The following is a 24,432-nucleotide window of genomic DNA, read 5'->3' on the forward strand; positions in this document are numbered from 1 at the left end:
AGTGAAAAACATCTTCAGGAAACTGCTCTTCAACAAGAAGAAAGTGCTGCTGGCTACAGGTCACTTACACCCCAAAGTCAAATATTACATAGGAAACCTAAGCTGTGGTTCATTCTTAATAAAAGCTAGAAGATGTAATTGGATAATGAAAATCCAGTTACTACAACGGTTACCAGTTAAGAGACAGAAGATTTTACAAGAAAAAAAGACATTTCTACTGCAAACAAGCTGGGACAAATTCTGCTAATACAGAGTTCAACCCTTGGATAGTCAACAAAGAACGAAAACAATACTTAAAGAATTAAATCTCTGTCTTGATACTGTATCAATGTACTTATATATCTGTAATTTAGAGTACTTAATCTTATGTACACATTCAACACCAGATTGCAATAATATGCCTAAAACAACCTGATAAATTGCTATATAGATGGCAACTTTGGCTGGAGATACACACAGTTAGAGGAATACATTGGATAGGTTTTTCACATCCCATGCTGCTGTGAGACATTATCTATGCAGAAATACTGTCCCTGGAAACCAAATCTATGAGAATGTTGGATCTTGGGGGGAAGAGTAGAAAGAAAAGTCCATCTTACCCTGAATGTTTATATGGCTTTTATTTATTATATTATATATATATATATATATTTTTTTTTTTTTGACATCTCAAACTATATCTTGTTAACTGTACTGCTGGCCAGTGCTGTGGCTGCGGTGGCACCTCACTGGGCAGACATTTCTCTTGGGAGAAGAGAAATCTGGAGCAATGTAACTTTTTAAATGAAAAAGCCACCTTAATGTCCTATGTCACCTTAGAACTTAATTTATTATACATTACTTTAAGAGTCTTCATTTACAAATGAAGTTGCTTCATCTAAATACACTTTCAACATATGGTACATAATAATATATGATGGTTTATTGTAGATGATGGTAACAAATGACTTTCTAGAAAGCCAGCAGGAAGAAAATACTTTCTGGTTTCACAGGGTATAGATAGAGCATCCATGTGTATGACTGCTGAGAAGTTTTCTTCTTTGCAAAAGTATCTTAAAAGACCCCACATATATCTCATTCCATCAAAAGATTTGTTAAGCAGTAATTAAACGGAATTGTGAGAGTTCACAGGCTTTTCTAAAGTGAGTCAAAGAGAGGTTTGTTCACTAGAGTTTCTGTCTCTGGTGAGCAGCTCACTGCAACTCCATAAATAAGTGCATTATTTTATTTGCATGCTTTAGCTGTCTTGAAGATCTTAAATTGTTATCTTCTGAGATCCAGGTGCATGCCATATGGTGTTTGTGCAACTAAAAATGAAGGGGTCTATTCTCGTCTCGATGTGTGGGGAATCCCTGAACACCAAGAGAAGAACATATCCTTAAGGGTTAAAGGAGGGAACACATTTTTATTTGATTACAGGGCTTACGGAAGTGACTTATATTTGCTATAAAGAATATCAATCAAAAGAACTGTAGGTTGATTTAGGCGCTTGGAAACACCTTATCTTAGGCTTCAAGATGCCACTCCTAAATACGTCTTTCTCTAGGAAACTTTCCAAATTGAACTATGAAAAGTAATAGTTTTGTTTGCTGTAATACAGAGCTGCACAAACATTCTGTTCCTTCATTACAGTGCCTGCAGTTGCAGTGCAGAACTGAGGTGCAGAGGAGGTTGGACCATAGAGGAACCCAGAGACCTACCACGACCACAGCTCTGTATATAAATGACATACTTTTCTTCTACCTTAACAGCAAACATCATTAAACACAGCACTCAATTTGTAACGAAGTATTTTTAGAAAATAAAATAAACAACACAAAATCAAATCCAAACCCCAAAGCAATAAAATACATATAGCTACTCCTTACATTTGTTGCCTTGAACCACAATTTACAATTAGCTCTGTGAGACAGCACCATATCCACTTCACTTTCTTCTCAGTGTAATAGCAAATAAAAGCAGTATCAATGCTAATATATTTCTAAATAATCATATCAAACTTGACAGAGACTTAAGCTGTCTCAGTGGCTTAGCTAAACAGCCGTGCTGTCATTAATCCTGGTGCTGAGAAGTGGCAAAGCAGATAGTCTCATTCTGTCTCATTAGGGAAAGCTTTTTACAAATTTGTGGTGCTGTCTCTGAAAAAATAAATCCTGTGCCTTCTTAGCAACCACATGTCAGTTTAATATCAACTCTGAGTGGCAATTTCCAGCTAGTAAATTAAATCTGGTTTGCAATCTGTTTCATTATATTTGCCGTTTAGGACAGTAAAACGTCTGTGAAAAGTATTTCCTTCTGAAGAAGTTATAATTGCCATTTTTAATCCACCTATATTTTAAGGTGGATGCAATTGTGAATATTCAGATTTTTTTTTTTTTAATCTTTTGTCATTCAAAATGTACCTGGACTTGCACCATATTAAGGCTGCTTTCCACGTAAACCAACAGTAAACACAACTTCTAATAATACAGGCTTCACAACTCTTTGGGAATCAAATAGTACTATTCAGAATGGACAGTACAAAGCAACTTTCTGGATCTACCCAGGACAGAGATTTGCAGGAGAGCAGTCAGAGCAATCCTGAGGAAGCATCATCACTTACAAAGTCAACTTACCTTGCATTTATGAGGTACTGTGCTAAGCTGATGTTTGCGGGGGATCCTGTGATTGTAACTTGTCGTTCTGCAGAGCCTTCTGTGGCATTAGCAATCTTGATCTGCGCTCCTGACATCTGCCTGATTTCATTTATCTTACTGCCTTGTCTGCCAATAATGCAGCCTATTAGCTGGAGTAGGACAAAGACTGAGATTAGTGCCACGGACAGAGGCAAAAACCACTTCACTGCAATTTGTAGCATCGATAAAAACAGAGTTTATGGAAGACTCCTCAGTATCAAACAAAAAGACTTCCACTGTGCTGTTTGGAAGGAGTCACTAGCATGGTCTACCAGTCCAACGTTCCCACGTCTCTAAATCAAGTTTTTGCTGCTACATGGGTAAGTATCAAGAGAGCATCAGACCATTTAGCTGTCTTCTGCAGTATAAAATGACCGCGTGTTGCAGTGCTAATGAATACAAGGCACAGCCCAGACTGAGAGCAGCCAGCCCAGTAGAGCTGTGGACTGGACAGACCTTGCTGTGCTCCCACCCAGTCCTGCACAGCTCCAGTCATGCTTCCGATACTAAAGCTCATGGGAATGCATGGGCCTGTCCTGCACAATTAAAGTCAGTGGGATTTACAGCTGAGCACCTGCAGGTAGCAGCAGGCATAGAAAAAGACTGGTAGCAGTGTGCGTGTACATACATAAACACACACACACACACATATATATACACATATACACACACGTGTGTAATTTTTAGCTGTATTTCTTTACAGAACCTTAACAGAACTCACACTCCATAAATAAAACTGAGCCTGTGTTTCCTCAGATCCCTCTTTTTTTCTTTTTTTGGAGGGGGATAAAATTACATTGGTGTTATCTTCAACTGATAGCTTTGTTGAAGGTTGGCGGAGTCACAAGCTTTTGGACTTGAGATGCAATTTGCAGAAGTACTGAATGCTACAAATGAGCAGTGCAGTGCAGTCAGGGATAGGGGATGTGATTTGTAAGACTGAGCACAGGGAGCCCCAAGGAGTATGTGAGCACTGAGCCAGCCACTGAAGCTGAGATGCTTTGGCTTCCTTAGAGACAAGGAGGAGGTTTTCTGCTAAAGCAGCATGGAGACTAACAACACTGCAGTGCCCAGGACCTGCAGAAAATGCAAACTTGGCTCTGTGGGACTGCTGACGCTGCTGCTGCCCATTTGGCAGAAAGAAGTGCCAGTAGTGCTGATCGCTTTTCCTTCCCACTCTTTCTGATGGGTTATCCTGTCTGTCACTGCAGTACTTGCAGTATCTTGGCAGAAGCAGATTCACATTGTGCAGACACTTCAGCAAAAGAACAACAATAAAAACCCTTAACCTTTGCTTCACACCTAGTGACAGAATGACAAAGCAGCTAGCAAGGCAGCCAAAACAGACACAGAGCACAAGAGCATGTGTGAGAGGGAAAAATGGGCTTTAGGAGCACACACACAGGATTTTCCACCCTGTTGAAGCTGAAGGGCCTCATTTAACTCTATCCTCATCCCAAGGACCTGTGTCGGCATGTTACTGCCAGGTGCCCATACAGAGCCTTGTGTCTGCTCCACCATTAACATAAGCAGACAACAACCAAGTCATCTTGGAGGAAAACACTGCTTATGAACACATCCCTCTACTGAGGACCTTTCTGTTTTCTATGCTTTCCTGTCACTGGTCTCCATGGTCCATGGGTAGTTAAGGTGAAGCAGGAGAGATGAGCACCCAAAGAGCACATAGCAGTGCAAACACCAGCTGGTGGGGCTTTTGGTTATCATTGTAGGCCATCAGTATGAGCAGTGCAGAGAAAGTTTTGCCAGGGAACCATTGGACAGGAACACTGACAGCACCCGATCCACTCATATCTGTTAAAACCTGGTGATTTCTGCAATTCTGTTCCTGTGAATCATTTGCATGTCATATCCCAGCTATTTACTCAAATTTGGTTAGAAGTGTTTGCTGTTATGGGAGCAGAATGGAGCATGGAGACAGGAAAAAAACTTTGAATTATCTTTACTCGGCTTTGAGATGATGAGCTTGAAGTGCTGTTCAAGAACCTGTCTGCTGCATCCAACGCTCTTCCTATTAACATTTAGGTTCTGTTAAGCACCAGCAAGGCAAGTCATAACATCTTCAGATTCCTCTGACGCTTACCAAATGACATGAAGGGCAGGGTAGGCTTCTTGTTCCTATTATAATGATGTCTCAACTATGAACAAAAGAAGTAGACTGCACAAATGTCTGAAGAGGAAGGGTAGAAATATGATGAATTTACTTACTACGAAGAACTTGTGTGGTCTTAAGAACATGTGAAAATATATAAAGGTATATATAAAAAAAATGTATTTAGAAGGATTTCAAGAAGTCCAGTTGTCACATGGTGTTGTCATTGACTGTAGTGTTCAGGACAAAGGAATGTGTAGGACTGCTGGCTCTCCAGGTGTGTGGTGAGCACACTGCAATCAGCTCTGGTAAGGCACCACTGGGTCACACAGGGGCTGTCACCTGTGTGTGCAACAGGTCCTTGGGCAGCACTTTTAACACAGTTGCGTCAGGAGAATGAATCTGCAGGCTTGTAGATGACTTCGGGTTAGATATGGAGGGTTCAGTCCAGATGGCCCCAGGATAACAATGATGCAGTTGTCTGAAGGAGCACTGTTAATTCATACACTGATTATGACAGCTGTCTGTAATACAGACACCAACAAGTCTGTGTTTGTTGTGCTGGGCCGATTCTGGGAGCCTGCTAAAGGCTTTGCTAAAGACTGCTTTAAAACTATATTTAGGAAGAAAAAGAGGGTGACATTGTAGGTCCAGTCTGAAGCTCCTCCAAATCATCCTTTGATTCTGTGATAGTGAGCTGCTTGAACATGCTCTACAAGTCGTGACCTGACTGCAGGTAGGTACACAGAATACATTTCTCCCCTTGCCACACTAATGCTTCTGGCATCCTTGTTTTACTTGCTCACATTTGTGCAGCATCTGAAATATTCCAAGAGCTGATGGCTTCTGGAAGAAGCTTTGACCTACCAGGCACTGGACATTCCACCCTGATCTGCTGTAGACATCCCTGTTCATTGCAGGGGAGTTGTACTAGTTGACTTTTAAGGGTCCCTTCCAACTCAACTGATGCTGCAATTCTTTGATTCTGCTCTACATAGTAGCATGCACACTGTCCTGTCTGGAGGACAAGCCACATCAAATCACATCTAAACGTGTATCTTCCTTTCCAAGACTGACCTTTCTCCTTCCTTCAGCTGCCCTTTTAGTGCAGTACAGCAGGCTCTGTGTTACTCAGTCCCCAAAATGTCCCCCACCACAAGAGCTGCCTGTCCTGCGCTTTGCACGTAGTACTACATTTCAGAGATGTGGATTCACTGTTCCTTCAAGCTTAGCAGACAAAAGTTGAAGAACATGAAGGTTGCTAAACATGTTAAAAGTCCTTCAGAACTTTCAGCACTACATTATTTTTGATGCTCACCTTGCTCAACATAGCAAGTAATAGTGATAAAGCTGGCCCATTAGAGAGAGCAACTGAGCTTCCCATGGGCTATACAAAGCTTACTGTGTACTGTATTATAAATTTATGCATATGCTTGTATAATCAATGAATATACTTGTTATTATTATGAAATATACCAGAGAGTTTGGCTAAGCAGGCTATTATACAGAAGAGAATAGATAAAATGCTTACCTGTGTCCTAGGCTCACTATAGAACTCCAAAGGAGTGGATCTCCAGTAAGAGATCCTTCCCCACTGGTAGTCAGCTCTTAAATGGGTCTGGGAGAGATGGAGCCAGGCTCCACCCCTTCCAGCAACACAGCTGAATTGCCTTCACCTGTGCTCCTCTGGCTGACTCATTGCTCACCTCAGGTGATCAATCAGAGGTTCAGGCCACGATTCAGCAGTTCCCATACAATGCTTAAGGTACATAGTATGCACACTCATCTTAGAAACATACACAAGCATATATATACACAAAACTTTTATGTACGTACAGCCATCAGATCACAGAACTGTTAAGAGTTGGAAGGGACCTTGAAGGGCCTCTTAGTCCAACTCCCCTGCACTGAACAGGAACATGTACAGCAGGTCAGAGTGCTTGCAGAATATGTGTGCAGGTGTGCAGATTTTAACTCCCTCAAGGATGAAGCAGAATGGCTAAGATCAGAAAGGCACCCAGCCCTGCAACCTGCACGTGTTTGCAGAAGAAGCCTAAAACCAGCATGAGGAATAAAGCAAAGCTTTCATCAGTATCCTAAATTCTCATTCTGCATATGGCTTATGCATCACCTGAACAGCAGATGGCATCTCTGACTTCATGCTCAGTAGTCCATGTGCCTGACAAGTTCCCACTGAATCTGTTTCTGCTTTGCAGCATTTGTGCATTTGTTGTCCGTCAGTATCATCATTTGCCCTTAAAAATCAAAATATCAGTTGATGTTCTCTCCTTCTTGCACTGTAAACATCAGTGAAGGACGGTTCCCTTTCCTACTGCTCCACTACCGTGTCTCATCCACCTTCACCTACCTCAGCATACCTCATTTCTTCTCATACCCACCAAAAAAAACCAAATTAAAAAAAAAACAAATCCTAAAACATAGATGCTGCTATTTGCCTTTTTTTGGTTTTGTTCTGTCTTTCAGTAAAATTCTGCTGGTACCAGCAGCAACAGAATCAAATCCAGAGTCTGGGCTCTTACAAGAAGAGACTGGAGGAAGGTCTGCTCTGGTTCCCCCTCCCCGGCCTCTTGGTGCTGGTGGAGTTTCCCCTGACTTGCCATGTCAGCAGAGATGTAGGCCTCTCTCTTCCATATTATTTTCCCATGCTAAGTAAATATGCTAAGCATACGTCTTCCCCCTGCCAAAATGCTAAGCTCACTGATGGGGCCTAACAACCCAGCTTGCTGCTGGGTTTTTCCTACTGGTTTGCTCCTCCATATTCATCACGCTGCCACACTGCACAGGGAGAACTCAGACTTCAAGTTCTTGGTTTTTTTGTTTTTGTTTTTGTTTTTTAAACCAAAGCCCAGCGTTGTAGGTCTGTCACAGAAGAAGTGTTGAGCTTCCACGTACTTGTTTAATTCTGGTATCTTTTCTTTCTTATTATGAGTCTAGCACTGGTTAAAAGGAAGCAGCTTCTACTGCTTGGCATCTGTCAGGTCCCTTAGCTTTGATGGAAGGGCTTTTACTCATAGTACCATTGCATCTTCTTCAGAGTATCTTGTACAGACTGTTAAGTCTTCCCTCAACTGTTGCTTTCAAATCCTTCTGAAAACTTCTGAGTCAGGGATGGATTTAAGTGAATATCCAAAGTCCTCAGGACTCTTCTGGAAGAGGCATTACCCGATTTGGGGCTGCATGTCACAGCATGGTCAGATGCTGCCCTTGTGTCCTCTTTACAGCTGCCACCAATCCTACTCCAGGAGCTGAATTGAGATCTGTGGAGATGAGAACTCGGTGTCCTAGAGACTATCAGAGGAGGAGGAAGAGGTGGCACCATGGGGCCTCTCTGGGGCTAGGTTTCCCTGGAGACTTCTCCAAGAGCACTTTGCATGCTTGGCCCCTCTCAGACTACTGGAAGGAAGGACTTCTGACTCCACTGGTGATAGGAACAGCTCTTCAGGATGCTTTATCCAGCTTGGATGGATTTGCATGTCTGTTTATATGGAATATTGACCAGATTTACTGTTTTTTTAAAATGCTTGTGTTTTCCAAGGGTGAAGCTTTCCTGCTACTTGCTTCTGCCTGTCTCCCACATATATAAGGGAATTACACATAATTTCTAATGAGGTGGATTTTATATTATTATTATTGGTTTATTCATTTACTTTCAATGGCCATTTTGGGGATTGGATTACACAATGTTGTGAAATCTGATATCTGTGCCCAGCAGTGATGTCTTCCCTCCTGCTCCCTAAAGGACAACCACTATTATACTACCTCACACAGAGGCTTGTGCAGAACACACCTCAAGTCTGAGCTCCTCATTCTCTTCACACTTGATTTTCTTCCACCAGATTCATACTGGGGCTTTGTTTTTTTGTATTTATCATTATCTTGTTTTTAAAAAATAGGTGTAACACATATGTAGGTGCAGTGGCAACTGTAGAACAAGTGGATATTTGCAAGCCACATGCTGTTCTCACCTGTGCTGGACTTCTGCAGGCTTGCATGCATAAAATGAGGGAGGTTTCTGACCAAAACAGGACTAAGAGATGTTGATTGGGCAAGTGAAGTCAAATTACCAGTGCATGGTTTCCTGCACAACTGCTGCTGCCTCTCCCATCTGAACCAATGCAATAACATCCTTTCACTGTCTGCAGGCTGTTTATAAGCACAACCCCACCTTGGCCCTGGTTTTCCTCCTTCAGCAACAAGGCACACGCTGTGAAGCTCAACAAATTTCCTATTAGAAACAACACATGGATGTGTATTTGCTTCTGAGAGAACAGTGCTGAGCCACGGCATTTCATAGCTCCTCATCAGAAACAGATCATTTTGTTTCCTCTTCTAGTGCGCTACAGCACATGAGGCCAGCTGTCTCCCTCTCTGTCTGATAGGAACCCTGAAGGAGTGAAGTCAGAAGAGTAACCTTGGCTTTACATCATCAGGGGCAAGAACAAAAATTGCCTGAAAGTCAGATTACAAAAACTTGCTTTGTAAGGATAAGTACCATGCTCTCATAAAATCCTCAACTTACAGTAAATTGGGTTATAAACTACTGACAGATCAGCAGGACAGCCTTTAAGTCACATAAAGCTTACAAAATCACTGTGCTCATAAAATAAAGATTTACCTTTGCTTCTTCTTTGTTGTTCTGTATCTTTTTTTTCTTACTGTAAATCATTGCCACCGAGTTTAATAGGGCTTATAGAATATTGTAAGTGTCTCTTGAAAAATATAATTGCTATTTATGTTCCCACTCATACTTGAAAGCTTTTTTCAGTGGAGGGGAAACTGTCCATTTTTCAGGTGACTCATTTGTAATGCAAACTCAAAAAAATCCCTTTGCTGATGAAAGAGAATAAAACTTGAAGGCATATTTGCATGATGCACAGAGCATCAGCTGAGCAGTTAGAGCAGCTGCTTGAGGATTAGCTCTGTACTGCCCAGGAGACCAGATCTGTCTGTCACAGCCAGTGCAGAGTTCTGGAGGCCCTGTTCTCGGCTAAATGCTTGTACTGTACCTCTATCTAACCAACGTTTGGTTTGCACCTTTACGTAACTTTTTGCAGGGGAAATACTCCGCCTGGGGTAAGCACAGTCTCTGGTGCAGACCAGCTCCATTCCGCCACTGTGGTATGGTGGTCTCCAGCCAACCCACAGCAGATGGGGTCTGAGCAATTTCCGACACTCTCCAGCCCCTCTGCTAGGGTCAATAAATACATGGTATGTGTCTCAGACCGTGTCTGCTTTTCACTAAAAGCAGCAGACAGCCAGGCTTTGAGGAAATGGGTGAAACACCATGGCGTGGATGCCACTGTGGAACTAAGCCAGCAGCACTGGAGGTGTGACATGAGATGGGAGGGCCACTTTCACTACTGCTGTCGGCATGTCAGTAACCCATGGCACCTCCCTCCCTTCAAAACCAAACCCCAGGTTGTTTCTGAGGACTAGTGTTTGCAAATCACCCACGATGACAGAATTCCCCCCGGTGGCAGAGGAGACCAAGAAGAGAAAGCAGTACTGACTATGGATCCACTTACATCATTGGGAATAGTAAGTTCATGGGAACTGGTTGGAGAAGTGGCATCCAGTCCTATGTGGGGAACAGACAGAAAATGTTATGCCAGTTGCTTGCAAAAAGCGTAAGACACAACAAGCCAACAAGCGATATTATAGAGGAGGAAACATACCAACAAAAAAAAAAAACAGAAGAGCAAAGAAAAGTAGAGAAGTGCTAGCGAAACAGAAATGAAAGAAGATGCAAAACTCAAAAGGGTTGGACTCGCTTTTAAAGAGTCTTATTTTAATTAACCTTTAACCCACCAAAACAACAAATGTCACATGATTCCACAGAGTCATACAAATCCTTTAGAAAATGGAGGGTTTCACCTACAAATCATTTCTGAAGCTCATCATAAATACATTGATTCAGAAATTAACGGATGACTGAAATTTGACCTCTCTACCCAGTGTTGTAGAATACAGAAAATTAGAGTGGAACTCAAACAGAAAAAGTAGTTGAACCAAATACATCGTCATGAAAATTAAAAATAATAATAATAATAAAATAATGATGAGGAAATTAACCTAAAAGAATTTGGAAATTAATGAGGGATTAGTTGCTGAAGAATGTTGGGAAGGGTCATTTTGGAAGGGAAAAGTACCAAATAATGTAAGTTGCATACATTTGTTTTTAAATTGGGTGGACGAAAGGAAAAAGGAGAAATGGAATTACTGCTCTAACACACAGTAACATTATAGGAACATATATCTCATGAGTACAACCAGGAAAAGATTAAGGAGCAGCATGTTAATGACAAGAATGAGGAACACAGAAAGCTGGGAAAAGCCATTCAGTGTTACTTGCAGATATTTTATCAGATACACCATAGAAAAACAAAAATGTATTTTGGATGTCATTTCTCTCCCCTTCTCATTTATTTTTTAATTTATTTCCTTGGGGCGTTGTCTTGATTTGTTCATTATCATCTCTGAAGACATGCCAAAATACTCATTTCCAACTAGAAATTGTGGAAAAGGAGCTATTTAGAAAACAGCAACTCATCTACAGTTTACTTGAGTTTACATTCTACTAAGAATTGTATATAGTTATTTGATGTTGACTATAACACAGTCAAGTTGCTCACAAAATTTGATGTATGTGATAAAATGTTATTTGCCATACCAAGCATGTACCAGTTTATTCTGTGAAATTTTTGATGCCAAGCTCCAATCTAATGAAGTATAGAAAAAATAATTTATTGTATGGTTAATTGACTCGACTTCTCTCTTGACATGAGTTCTTTCTCTTGAGTAAATAATTTGTTATCAGCTTATGCACTTTAATCAAGACAGGCTGAATTTCGCATTTCTTAAGTGAATTGAATTTCCACTGCAGTTTGTAAGCAGTCATTTGCTCTAGTAGGACATGAGGCACTTGTCCCAGCAGTGACGATTAGTGATGGTCTTAAGGAGTCTGGCTCTATGATGAGCTCCAGTTTTAGCATGCAGTAATTTCTTTAATCTAAATTTCTATACTGCCATTACATGCTATTTTCTTGTATTTTTTGGTTTACAAAAGATGCTAACAAACTGGATATTTGGCAGGACATATGTCCAAGCGCTTCACTCAGTGTCAACTGGTAGATACTGTATGGTCCACAATAACTTTGTAAGGATTGAAGTAACTCAGGATTTTTAGCCAATGGCACAAATGGAGTGGGTTTGATTAAATAAACATAACAAACAAAGCAAATCTTAGTAGTGATGAAAGGAACTGTAATAGAGGAAAGGGAGGGAACAACAAAGATTAATGTGTCAAAACAGAAGGATCATTGGTCATTGACCACATTTGTTATTAAAATGATGTAATGACCACGGGAAACAAAGCTGTTAAGAAGAAGGACATCCCCAGGAGGTCATGGGTACGTACCAGGGAAACCAGGGGTGGTCTGCCCAAGGGGAGTAAAGGGGGGATGCTGCATAGCCAACTGGTGAAGCTTGGTCAACTGCAGGGCAGGATGGGAAATTAGAACTAACCAATCAAATGGAATTATTTCAGAGCAGAGAAACCGTCTTACATGTTCTAAAATTGGATTAATTAAAATTATATTAAAAAAAAAAAGTTTAATCATTCATTCTGATCTACTGCAGAGAAAAAAAAAAACAACAAAAGAAAACGAAACAACAAAAACCCCAAATTGGTTATAAATGACATCTCTACTGTTATTACATGTAGCAGCTATTGTTAATATTAACTAATTACTGTAGAATTACATATTAAAAGAGTTCAGATTTATCACATGCAAAGAAGACTGAGATAGATAACTGTAATTTGTTCCTGGGCCATTGTACTTTCTAGTAAGTATTACACAAGATAAGAGATGCAACTGAACTATAATGTATGGCTATAACATATGTCATTAGGGACATGTGTCCTTAGTCCATGTTAACTCCATTGCTAGCAGTAGAAAGTAAATATTGCCCGGAACAAACGAAAAGGTGAGGAAGAAAAAGGGAGTAATTTACATGTGCTGGACTCACGTCTGGATGAGGGATGGCATACTGCCCCTGAATTGTAAACGCCTGGAAACGAGAAGCACAGGGAAGACAGAGGTCAGCTGGGTGGGACAAGCACAGGGCAGCCTCCTGCTGGCCCCATTGTGAATGCCACCCACGTCGCCCTCTACACCAAGTAAAGCTTAATTTTCTTGTGCTGCTTGATAATGCCTGGCATGGTGCAAAATGTTGTTCACAGGATGTATGGTGTGATGCCAAAAGCTACAGCCTACTCTCTGGCTACCCTGATGTAGGAGGTGGCTTGCTTGGCCAACCAACACAGTGCCAGCAGATGTGATCCTGCATGGCACATGACACAGCCCCTCATCTCCCCTGCTGGCTCTGCTCACTCTGTGCAATGGCCTACACAGACACAGCTATGAAGAGATTATAATTTTCTATTTTATTCTGTAGAGCTTTTCTGAAAGGAAAGGCATGTCAGAAAAATTTTAATGTGCTTATGCTCAGATGGGCAGGGAGGCAAAAGGACAAATTATAATGTATAAATATTTGTAGTGGGAGAATTATAAACAGGAACAGAGCTGATTAGCTTAGTTTGCAAAATGCTAATTTGACAAAAGGCCTCTTAGAAAGCAATGAATCCTCTGCAAATGATAAAACAATTCATTTAATGATGTTCAGATATTAAAACCCTTTATGCTCCAACTGCTTAATGCACATTTCTGCAGCAAAATTTCCCTTCTGGAGAATAAACATTTCATTTAATTTTGAAATTAGCTATAAAACAAGGCTGAAATCTGGCAAATATTATGCACCTGAGCAGTTTTCAACCAGAAGGAACTACTGGGCTCAACGGCATGTTCACTTGCATACATACTCATATGCATCTATGGGATGGCCATTAGAAATGGTTTATAAATGAAAAGGTCCCCATCTACGAAAACAGACTCTAACTGCCATCAGTGGGTCTTATGAGCAAAGTGTGCGTTTAAGTGTTTTACCAAATGAGGACAACCTTAAGGAAATGTTAAGACTGCTCTGCTGAGTGGAAGGCTTTGAGTGTAGCCAAGCACATGAACGGCCTTTCAGATATTCAATGGATATGGCACTGGGCAGGGACCTAGGCCTATGAGCAAACAGTGGGTTTGAAAAACACACTCTGGTCTCTTGCTCTCTCTGGTGGACCAGAATAGATCAACCAGATCTTGGGTTTCCTTCAAATCCAGCTGAGGGGACATCATTTTTTCACAGGGGTGCTTCCCAAGATGTGGTCTACAAGCCAGCAGTGAACTACTGCGATAAAACTTGCTAACAAACCTAAAAGTACCCTCTTCCTCATTGCTCTTCTTGCTCATATTTCACATATACACATGAAGACACAAACAAAACTATGGAAGTAACAGGAGTAGGTAACACTCAAAGCTCTGTTTATTAACTCTGCCCTTTCCACAGCAGATGCATGAGAAGTACAAGCCCAGTAGTGGCTACTGAGGCATCTGTATGGTAATGCTTAGCAAGGACAGGAGCTACAAGTCTGCTTCCTTCAAAGCTTAGACAACTTTCCAATGGATGTACTGACTATGGTAAGAGCATGAATTACCTGGCCTGCATATCTTCCTCAATTTAAGAGGCATACAGCAAAGCTGTCACTGTTGAGCACCAGTCTAAACAGCAATGCAGCACAAGGGGCAGAAATCTTCTATTTGCTTCCTTCAGGCAAAAGTGCAATATTTTTTTTTAAAACCATTGCTCAGGCTGGATGTTGGTAAATGGCAGAGCAGAATAGTACAGTTCAGCTTCCTTTCTGTCAGGCAGTGCAATATTGAAGAAGCACAAGAAAATTAAAGCCATACTTACAAGAATAAAACCCCACCTTGTTAAGTAAGAACAGAATTCAAATTTTTCTAGTGCTGTTTGAAAAGCAAGCATTAAAGAACCTGAAACCTTTAAAGATAGCCATGATGTTACTTAGAATGGAAAAATAACTTTTGATATTGTAGTCAAAGGGCTGGGTGGACTTAATACTCTAACTGAAATTTTATTTTCAATGTTAATTTCCACTGTGATTTTCCACAGTGACTTTCAAACATACCTCAAGCATTTTCTATAAAAGTTTGGTTAGTCAGAGACCACATTCAAAGCACACACAACTCATCTGTCTCAGACACTCTTTCTCACATCAATAAGATTGCATCAAAAAAGTGACAACACCTTTTTAACTGGTAAAACTGAAGATGGCAAGAACTATCAGGCCTTCAAATAGAACACTTTCAGTTATTTATATGAACTGTTTTGGGCACCCTAGGAAACAGTTTCAGTGTTTTTGAGTAATCATATACAATCTTCAAAGCAATTACAATTGGCTGCTGCATTATGTACACATGCATTTCTTAAAAGAAAGCACTGCAGTATAAACTTAATATACTTCTGGAATAAATTATTCTGAACTCTCAGACCAACTTTTGGCAATTTATTTTTAATTCCAACTCAACGTTGGTCACTACAGGAGCTGATTTCTTATTTTGAAGAAAACCTAGAGGGTAAACTTGGACACCCAGCAACTTCAAGTTACTTTATCCAGATTATAAAAGTCTGGGAATATGCCACAATATCTCATTACAGGCTAGAAAGTAAAACTCTGAAATAAAAAACAGAGACAGTTTATTGCAAAGGCCTTTAGGAGGAAATGGCTTGTTGCTGTATGCTTGGTATATTTAGGAGCTTGCTGGCACACTGGAAGATTAGGGAGATGCAGGATTCTGTGCCAGCAGCACCTTATGCCACCTGCCCTACCAAGAACTTGGTGTCTGGTTCCTCAAATGATTTCTGTATTCCCTGTTGAGATTCCCTGTTGTATTCCCTGCATAAGACATGGTCTCTAGGCCTGCAGGTGTCCCATCATGCACGTGAGTGGCTCTTCCCACTGGATAAACACTAAAAAGGGGCTTTGCTCTCATCCTGGGTGAAAGAATAGACTAGGATTGGATGCCTTTTGCCACAGAAGCTTCACACATGAATCCTAAGAAGGGAAATGTGGCCTTCCTCTAGCCTAGATTTAGGAGACCAGGATTTGGGCAGGGTTTGCAGCATCCTGGGCACCTTTCCACTCTTCATAGCTTGCTGGTTACAGATCCCCTCGTGAGCCTCCTATGGTATTTTTAGGCTTGGTATCAGCTGCATTTGTTGTTGGTTCATTTACTAAAAGTGCATTCCCCTTGCAGCTCATGGTGGTAGAGTAAATTCCTGTCACAGCCACTTGTTGCAAACTCACTTCAGGACATTATCACAAAACAAGGAAGGGTTACACTGCACATGGGTTTTTAAAAGCAGATAAGAACACTGATATAGCATAAGACGAAGGGGAAATAGTCAAAATTTCACTATATATAAAAGATACAGTAAAGCTCTGATTCCATTACAAATGAGACTTGTATAATCAAGATGCTATAATTGCAATATAGTTGTTTAATCAACAGATATCAAGATGTTGTAATCACAATATAATCGAGAGAATCAAGCAAGGTAGACAATGATCACAAAGAGAATAAGCGGAAGAGCTTACCCTTCGGCTGAGCTCACCAGAAGACACCAAGAGAAGGGATCTCCAGAAGAGATCCTTCCCCTCTGGTAGCCAGCTCTTAAATAGGTCTAGGAGGGGTGGAGCCTGGCTCCACCCCTTCTGGCAGCACAGGTGAATTGCCTTCACCTGTGCTCCTCTGGCTGACTCATGGCTCGCCTCAGGTGATTAATCAGAGGTTCAGGCCGTGACTCAGCAGTTCCCATACAAGACTTAATGGCTGGGAAGGTCTGCACCTACATTTATATAGTTTGTGTAGCCTCAAAACCCCATTACTAAGGAACTATAGGGCAAAGGAAGTTATTGGTACTACTGAAGTAATCTGCAGAATACCACTTCCCAGGCTTATACAGCAGCAGGAAACACACTGTATATCAGATGCTTCCCACTCAATGTCTTGTCATTGTTTTCCCCTTAAGTTTGCAATGCAGTGTTCTCCTTCCTTGCAAGCTGCAAGCACACAGAGTAGACAGAGCACATCAATACTATACCAGGCAAAAAAATGAGTGAAAGTTGAAAACTAACAGGCGCTGGCTGAGGTTGGGCCAAGACGGTGTGGTTTCCAGCTGAAGCCAAAATGGTGTCTGCTCTTACCTGGCCACCTGCAAAAATGATAGGTGCAGAGGCAGGTTTGGGACGGTAGGGGATGGTGGCACCTTTGGGTGGGGACTGCAGACAAAAACACAAAGCGATCAAAATGCAGAATGAAGCAGAATGCACATAAAACCACTCTTTAACTTGGCCACCCTAGGCACTAGGGGTGCACTGACCCGGCCCCAGCCCGCCCTGCCCTCCTTACCAAGAGTCCTAGAATCAGAAGTCTGATGTCTGAGCCCCAGGTAGGAAAGCCAAGGCCTCAGTTATCCAACTGACAGCCGGCACTCGTGGCTTCTCTACCACTCTTAGCTGGTGAAGCTATAAAGCTTCATTAAGCACTTTAAGGCATTTCAGGAAACAATATCAAACTGTGTCAATGTTTTGGAAGAGGCCAGTCTGAGCACACCCTGCTTATTGATCTTTCCTATGCTGCTGCACATCAAGATTTCTTGTTTTACTGACTCAGTTGAGTTGGCTGCTAAACGACAAGCGACTGGCTTGATCCTTCCTCTTGTTCAGCCGAGCAGGAAGGGTGGAGAAAATCCCTCCCAGCTACAGCCTTCATGTACAGAAAGGAATCATATTCCCTGCAGCCCAAGGCAAGTGTATGAAGGGAAATATCTGAGCCAGGTTAACATTCTCCCCATACACAAAGTGGGAGCATCTGCCTGTAAAACAGGCTACCAGCTACCCAGCAGAATTATGCCCTGGTTTCAATGCTTTAACTACAACTAAGAAAGGTAAAAACCAAAACACTTCCATTAATTAATACCAAGTACTTTGCTATTTCACTTCAGTGCGAGTGGTTTGTTTTCTAAATTAAATATATCTATTTATTCCATGAATGCCACTTGCATACAGAACTACACACCATGCACAAAGCTGATAATAATTACTATCATGTACTCCACGTCTAATGAACTAGCATTAGTTTTTTAATATTATCTTCTATATTATTTTTATACATAAATTCTTTCCTCACAGTAGTCCAGCAAAAACTGAAGCAAGAGTCATTTTTTTTCCAAGTAAAATATTGGGCATTTCTTCAGTTTTATGCCTTTTTTTTTTTTTTTTTTTTTGCATAATGCTGGCTGTTATTTAGATACAGTGCATTCTTATGAACAGCCTGTAGCCACAGTGCTGTCTCACTGCTTCTCCTATTTTTAAGGAATATAAAATAAGTAGAACATCAGAGATTATGAGACAGCTCTTGACTACACGTAAGATAAAAAAAACCCATAAAACCCAAAACCCCAAACAGAGAAAATATTCCAGCAAAAAAAATGTGATAAAAATGGAGAAGTTGTACGTTCCAAGTCAAAAGCTGTGGCTGCCATGTCAAGTTTTTTCATTTTGTATGCTGATGTTTTTTTCAAACTTTATCAGTTGAGATGTGTACTTGCATGAAAGTACAGACACGTTCAACACAGGATTAAACAGCTCAAATCTGTGTAGAAATTAATTTGGTATCATTTAACTTGAGAGCTAAAAAAGTGCCATTGCAAAGAAACGTAATAGCCTTATGCAGTGATCTGACCCCAAAGGAGGAAAGAGTCCTGCAATGTTTAAATCACACAAGCCAGAATTGCTTCTACTTTAAACAAGACCTACGTGTTTTTGTCCTGTTCAGAATCATCAGAATAAAATGCATTAGAATAAAATGCTTTTCTCAAAAGATGGGCTGCAGCTCTGTGCAGGACCATGCTTTGCTGCTTGACAGTGTCATGATAGCCCTGGCCCCAGGTTGCTAAGCCTGCTCCGAGAGGTTCCCAGACACCAGTCAAGTATTTGAGGCTCTGTCAGGGTCCCCCTGAAATCCCTGACCGGGGATGGATGGACAGGACCTCAGGGAACCCCCGGGCAGCTGAAAATCAACAACATGTTTGAACATCTCCCATGTGAGAGGCAAGAACCCAAATGATCACTTACCTCCAGCATGACCACGCATATCTGTTTCACACACTGGATGATGGCATCAGGAGTGCCTGAGATAGTGACTGCACGCTCCGTTGAGTTTGGCAGCATATCCCCTGCTACTTGCACCTGGGCTCCTGTGGACTTGAGCAGAAGCAAACCAAACAGAGTATCACTATCAGGAAGGCAATGCCAGGAGAGGGGAGGGGAGGGGAGGAAGCCAAAATAATCCTTGGCATTATTTCACAAAAATCATGAAAGACTTTCAATCAACAGAAAAAAAGCCCACACGCATTTCATATTGAATTTGCACTTTCACACATTACAAACAAAATGTTTTCCTGGTTGTTATTGAAATGCTATGTATGTATGTATTTAGTTAGCTTTTAATTATCATTGAGTTTGTGTCAGCCAGCAAGGAGTTATTTTATTTTCCTGGTGGTCACACACAACACATGCTATTCTTCTTTCCAGAGACTGATTAAATTACTGATTGCATCTTCTGTTCACTACTGCTATTTAAAGAGATATCAATTCCTTTTTCCATAACAGGCTTTGAAATTTCACCATAATTTCATCAATCTGCCATGCTTTTCTTTCTTTTTCTTACAGCCTTGTCTTGCAAATGCATGCATTCCTTGCTGTTCTCAGGCAGCAGCCCTACCAGGCTGAACACAAAAAAGCATCCATCCCTCATGCAATTGCTACTTAGTGTGTTGTGTGATGATGAAATTAGATCATATCTTGAGGTAGATGCACTTTTTTTTGTTGTTGCTGTTTGATAAGTGGTTATTGTTTAACATACAGTTCTGGGTATCTGTATGACTAGCATAAAATACTCTGCAAAATACTGCAGTCATTTATGTATTTGCTTCCAATGCTAGTTTTGTTTATTTTTTTATTTTGGTGGTATATCAGCAATGAAAAAATAAATAAGATCTTCCCAATACCCTTCTGACTATGCAAATGTGAAGTGTGCATCCATGCTACGTTAATCTCATCCAAAGATCCCTTTGACCACACAATATCCTTTTACTTCCTTGCACTAGGGAAGTAGCTAACTGCTTCTGAAACTGTTCTCACCAGAATAATCACTGTACACAGACCAACTTCACCTGTACGAGCCTGTGTCCTACAAGCACTCACTCAGCATTACGGATGAGATTTCCAGTACAAAGAGATACAAGGATTTCCAGTACAAAGACAAAGAGGTGACAGCTATAAAACCCACAGCTAAGTGCTTAACAGACCACACTTGGTGCTTCTGCCCAGTACTATTCTAACACAAATGAGAAACTAGCCAGAACCCTACTGCCAGACAGTTCTGAATAAAGAGAACAGTGTTTCCTATATATCTAATTTTGCACAGAAGATCAAGTGCACATCAAGTGACACTGTCTCCCACATCCCAAAAGCATGTTTGAAAATACGTACTAATGAGAGGCACAGCTCCCTGATTCTTTAATGAAAAAAAAGGTAATAAAATACCAAGAAAAAAAGTAAAATTATTTGCAGGTCTTGGTAAATAAGAAGACCACTTCAAATGGCAGAATTCTGAATTATTCCTCCATGAGTTTACAGCAGACAATATACACATGTTTTCATGTGCTCCCATTATAAAGCAAAGTGCACATGGAGAAACAACGTTTGTCTGGCTGCAAAAACTGCACAGCCTTTGGCTGCTCTGCCAGCTGATGGAAGCAGGGTGTACTGTTTGCACTTCAGTACATGTGAGGAGGGGAAAAAACCTTCCAGATATGCCCGCAAAAAGAACTTCACTGAAAAACTCCCAGAACAATAACATTTGAATCCAAATGAAAGAATCTGGAAGTATCTGAAAGTCAGGAGGACAAGACCTTGGACAGTCCTCTATGGTCACTTACTCTTCCATGGTTACCGTAATGCAACATTTCAGAGCAAATTTTAGACATTTAATTTTGATCAAAACATTTTCCAGTCCTCTACATCATCTGATGAAAGCTTCTCTTACCAAAATATCCTTTTTTTTTTTTTTTTTCCATGCTTGAAATGAAACTTGGAAGTTCAATGAAACATACTGTCTTGAAGATACGTTTGTAGATAAAAAGGAAAGTTTTCCTGGGAAAACTTGGTGAAAAGCTTTTGTTTTGACAAAGTCAAATAAAAAAACAGTCAGCACTTCATCTTGCTATTCAACACTTTGTTCTGTGTTAGAACAAATACAAACGTAGAAGGAACACCATCATTTTCTCCAGAGTAAAAAGCCATTTTCAGAAATGTTTATTCAGATTCCCTTTATATAATTTTAGCACGTGCCTACTTTTCTTGTTTTACTGATTAAAAACATCAGATCCTCAGCTTGACATGTGCTAAGTTACCATAGCCACAGTAGGAACAATTCAAGCTGACACATTTTTGCATTTTCTGATTAGAGAAAAATGTGGCTGCTAGCACAGTGAATTGAATGAATGCCTTTAGATAAAGTCTGAATTAAAAATAAATCAATATGAGATGGGAATAGATGAGGTCAGGTCATTCATGGAACAGTGAGGTTAGGGAGAAACAAAAAAACAAATCAATTAAAAAAAAAGGTAGATGAAGAGTTTGACCTCATGACCTGGCCTTGCCAGCACAATCTGGGTCTTTCCCTGACTGCAAACGTTGGAACTGGCCTCGAAAAGTCCACAACACTCTGGCTTGGCCTTCTCAGTGTTGCTGACTGGGGGACAATGCTGAAAAAGAAATCTGAAAGGACATTTTTATTTGCTAGGGTGTTGATTTGCTGAAATGTGCTTGACTGTTTTCTCTGTTGTTTATTTTCCTCATCCAAGCTGTGTTTGAGCTGCTCTAGTAGTGTTGCAATGAATGAATTGTAAAGCTGTTTTTTTATTTCATATACTGTCTCTGTGTCCAGGAAGGTACAAGGGCACTGTGGTCATTGGCTTGCCACAGAGCAAGGCTTTCTGAGGCTCTTCACTCAGCACGTTTGACAGTCAACAGGATAACAACCCTGGCTGTCATTTATGACCACCTCCTCCTTCCAGAACTGCCATGAACTGATGAGTCACAGTAAATGCTGTACATGTAATTTCAGTAAAATAATTTCCACAGAATCACTGAATGGTTTAGGTTGATCGGGCCCTCAGAGCCCACCCAGCCCCAACCCCATGCCATGGGTAGGGCTGCTCCCATCAGCTTAGGCTGCCCAGGGCTCCATCCAACCTGGCCTTGAGTGCCTTCAGAGATGGGGCACCACAGCTTCTCTGGGCAGCTGTGCCAGCACTTCATCACCCTCTGAGTGAAAAATCTCCATTGGCCAAGTGCAATGGAACAACACTGAGCTAGTCAGAAACCCTGGCAGACACCCCGAGACTTACCTCCCTGATTTCTTTGATTTTGGAGCCTCCTTTTCCTATAAGGGATCCGCACTGACTTGCTGGCACGACAAGCCGCAGTGTTACAGGTGGCTTGCTTGTCACTGAGCTGTTTGTCATTGAAGCATTAATGTCCTGTAATAGCAACATCAAACAGAATTAGCTGAGGATTTGTCATTCCTTTTGGGTACTGAAGGGCACAGAGCAAATGCCTGAACAGTTCTTGAGGAGTAGGGCAGTTTGTAACTAATTGTGTCTCATCTCTGCTGCAGGTGAAGCCACCAGCAATGTAGATGATACACCATAAGCATGACTGCACAAGAAGCAGAGGAGGAAGGCTTGTGCAGGGGACAGGCTCAGTGACAAGACTGGGAGGTGACTGTGGCACCTGCCTTTAGACCAGCTGAAGCAGATGGAAAAAACAAGCAGGTTTTTGAGTTCACAGGCCCCCAAATCCTGACTCTGTTTCTTTTCCACTATCTTGAGTTGAACATTTCTACTATATATTACATCTTTTCACATAGCTTCTCTTCATTGCCACAAAGAAAAAAGGTTTTAAGAGGGAATGACAAAAATGATCTATGACCAATCTGAAGCAAATATAAGCAGATAATATTGACAAATACTTTGCTGCACCCATGCTTAATCTCTCTTTTGTAGCAGATCTGCATATTTATAACACTGTACACTTTCTAAAATATTTTCCATCACAGCTATGTAACCAGAGTATTAACAATAGCAGTTATCTGTACCTAGATATTTTAACATGTATTCATGTATTCTGTTATCTAGTCAAACTACACTGCCTATTTTCAAGGGCTTTTTAATATACTACTTGTCACAAAGTTTACACTGTTTTAAACATATTTTTGTTTCTTCAAAGTCTTCCAGCCACAGCAAAACTATCCCTCTAATTTCCTCATTCTCATCATCTAAAAGGAGTCAAACCCAAACAAGGAGTCTCAGTTACATACTCCTAAAACCATGAGACAAACAAAACAAAACAAAACAAAACAAACAAATAAACAAAAAAACCCACAAAGGAAAAGATAAAGCTGACCTTCCAATTGAATGAAGGGACCAAAATCAATCAATCAATCAAGCAAGCAAGCAAGCAATTCACAAGTTATCCAAACAACACATGGGAACACCAGCACTGTTCGCAGCAGTACCTCTGCATTTTGGATGGTAACGTTCTGCTGTCTAAGAAATGGCTCAGTATGACCTTGCTAAGCTTCAAAGAGATGAAAAAATCTTGAACACAATGAGGCATGTCTGCACACCATAAGACAGTGATCAAATCAGTCCTCTGCAGCCCTTAACTCACATTTTGTTTAGTATCAGTGTCAGTGAGAGACTGCAATCCAAAATAAAGCAAGAAGGATAGCAGAGCTCTGCAACACACATGTACCTGAAATAAAGTGCAAGTCATACCGATTTTTCAGCTGGAAGATATCACTTCACTAGATCATGTCAGTGTCAGGTAGTGGCACATAATCATCCGTAGGTAAACAACTCACTTCAAAGCCACCCAGCATGATCCTGATAATGTCTCCCAATTCTACATCACAGCTGAACTGGCCTCGAAGCATTCACTGCACTCAGGTGCACTTAAAAGCACTTCAAAACACTTGTTCATTTAAGGCCGCTCTACTTTATTTTCTCTTCACCATTCAGAAGTAGTCAAACCTAAACTATGGCATCTCAGTGACATACTGGTAAAGGCATCAGATCAGCTTAAAAACACAGAAAAGATGAGAGAGCAAAAAGATCCCCTCCAGAACTGCACGTTCCCAAAGTAGTGCTGGCTGGAAAAATTCTCATAGGACAATTTTATTTTGAACTGGAATATTTGTTTCTTTAGCATCTAACTTTCTGTGCACTGCATCCATCTCCTCAGGCCTTTGAAAGATGTAAGAGTTGGACTTTGCATGGTTTTTCGTCTGTCTTCCTCATCTAGGATCCCTGATGGGTATCAGTCACATTGATAAGGAAGTGATTCATGTTCAGAGTGTTACATGAGCTTTCTCCCAGACTCTACAAATTAATCACAAATTCCTCCCCTCTTTCCCATCCCAATATTTGATACAAAGAGTTTAAACCAAGTTCTCACAACTTATTTTTTTTTGGTAGCATTTCTAGCTGAAAACTCAAGAGTATTCTGGCTCACGTACAACTCAC

The 24,432-nt window shown here is 40.9% G+C and overlaps 1 protein-coding gene across 1 annotated transcript in view; it reads right to left on the minus strand.

Moving 5' to 3' along the window:
* LOC306945035 (poly(rC)-binding protein 3-like) overlaps window positions 1–24,432 on the minus strand; it is a gene marked incomplete at both ends in the record, with an annotated part of 46,805 nt that overhangs the window by 3,141 nt on the left and 19,232 nt on the right. The window contains 7 exons of the mRNA XM_079533713.1: window positions 2,616–2,785; window positions 10,332–10,384; window positions 12,224–12,299; window positions 12,835–12,876; window positions 16,913–17,056; window positions 18,914–19,042; window positions 22,255–22,386. Coding sequence (XP_079389839.1) covers window positions 2,616–2,785; window positions 10,332–10,384; window positions 12,224–12,299; window positions 12,835–12,876; window positions 16,913–17,056; window positions 18,914–19,042; window positions 22,255–22,386 — 746 coding nt within the window. The remainder of the gene's footprint in view (window positions 1–2,615; window positions 2,786–10,331; window positions 10,385–12,223; window positions 12,300–12,834; window positions 12,877–16,912; window positions 17,057–18,913; window positions 19,043–22,254; window positions 22,387–24,432) is intronic.

Source organism: Tetrao urogallus (assembly GCF_951394365.1).
Source record: "Tetrao urogallus genome assembly, chromosome: 3".
Taxonomy (NCBI): Eukaryota; Metazoa; Chordata; class Aves; order Galliformes; family Phasianidae; genus Tetrao; species Tetrao urogallus.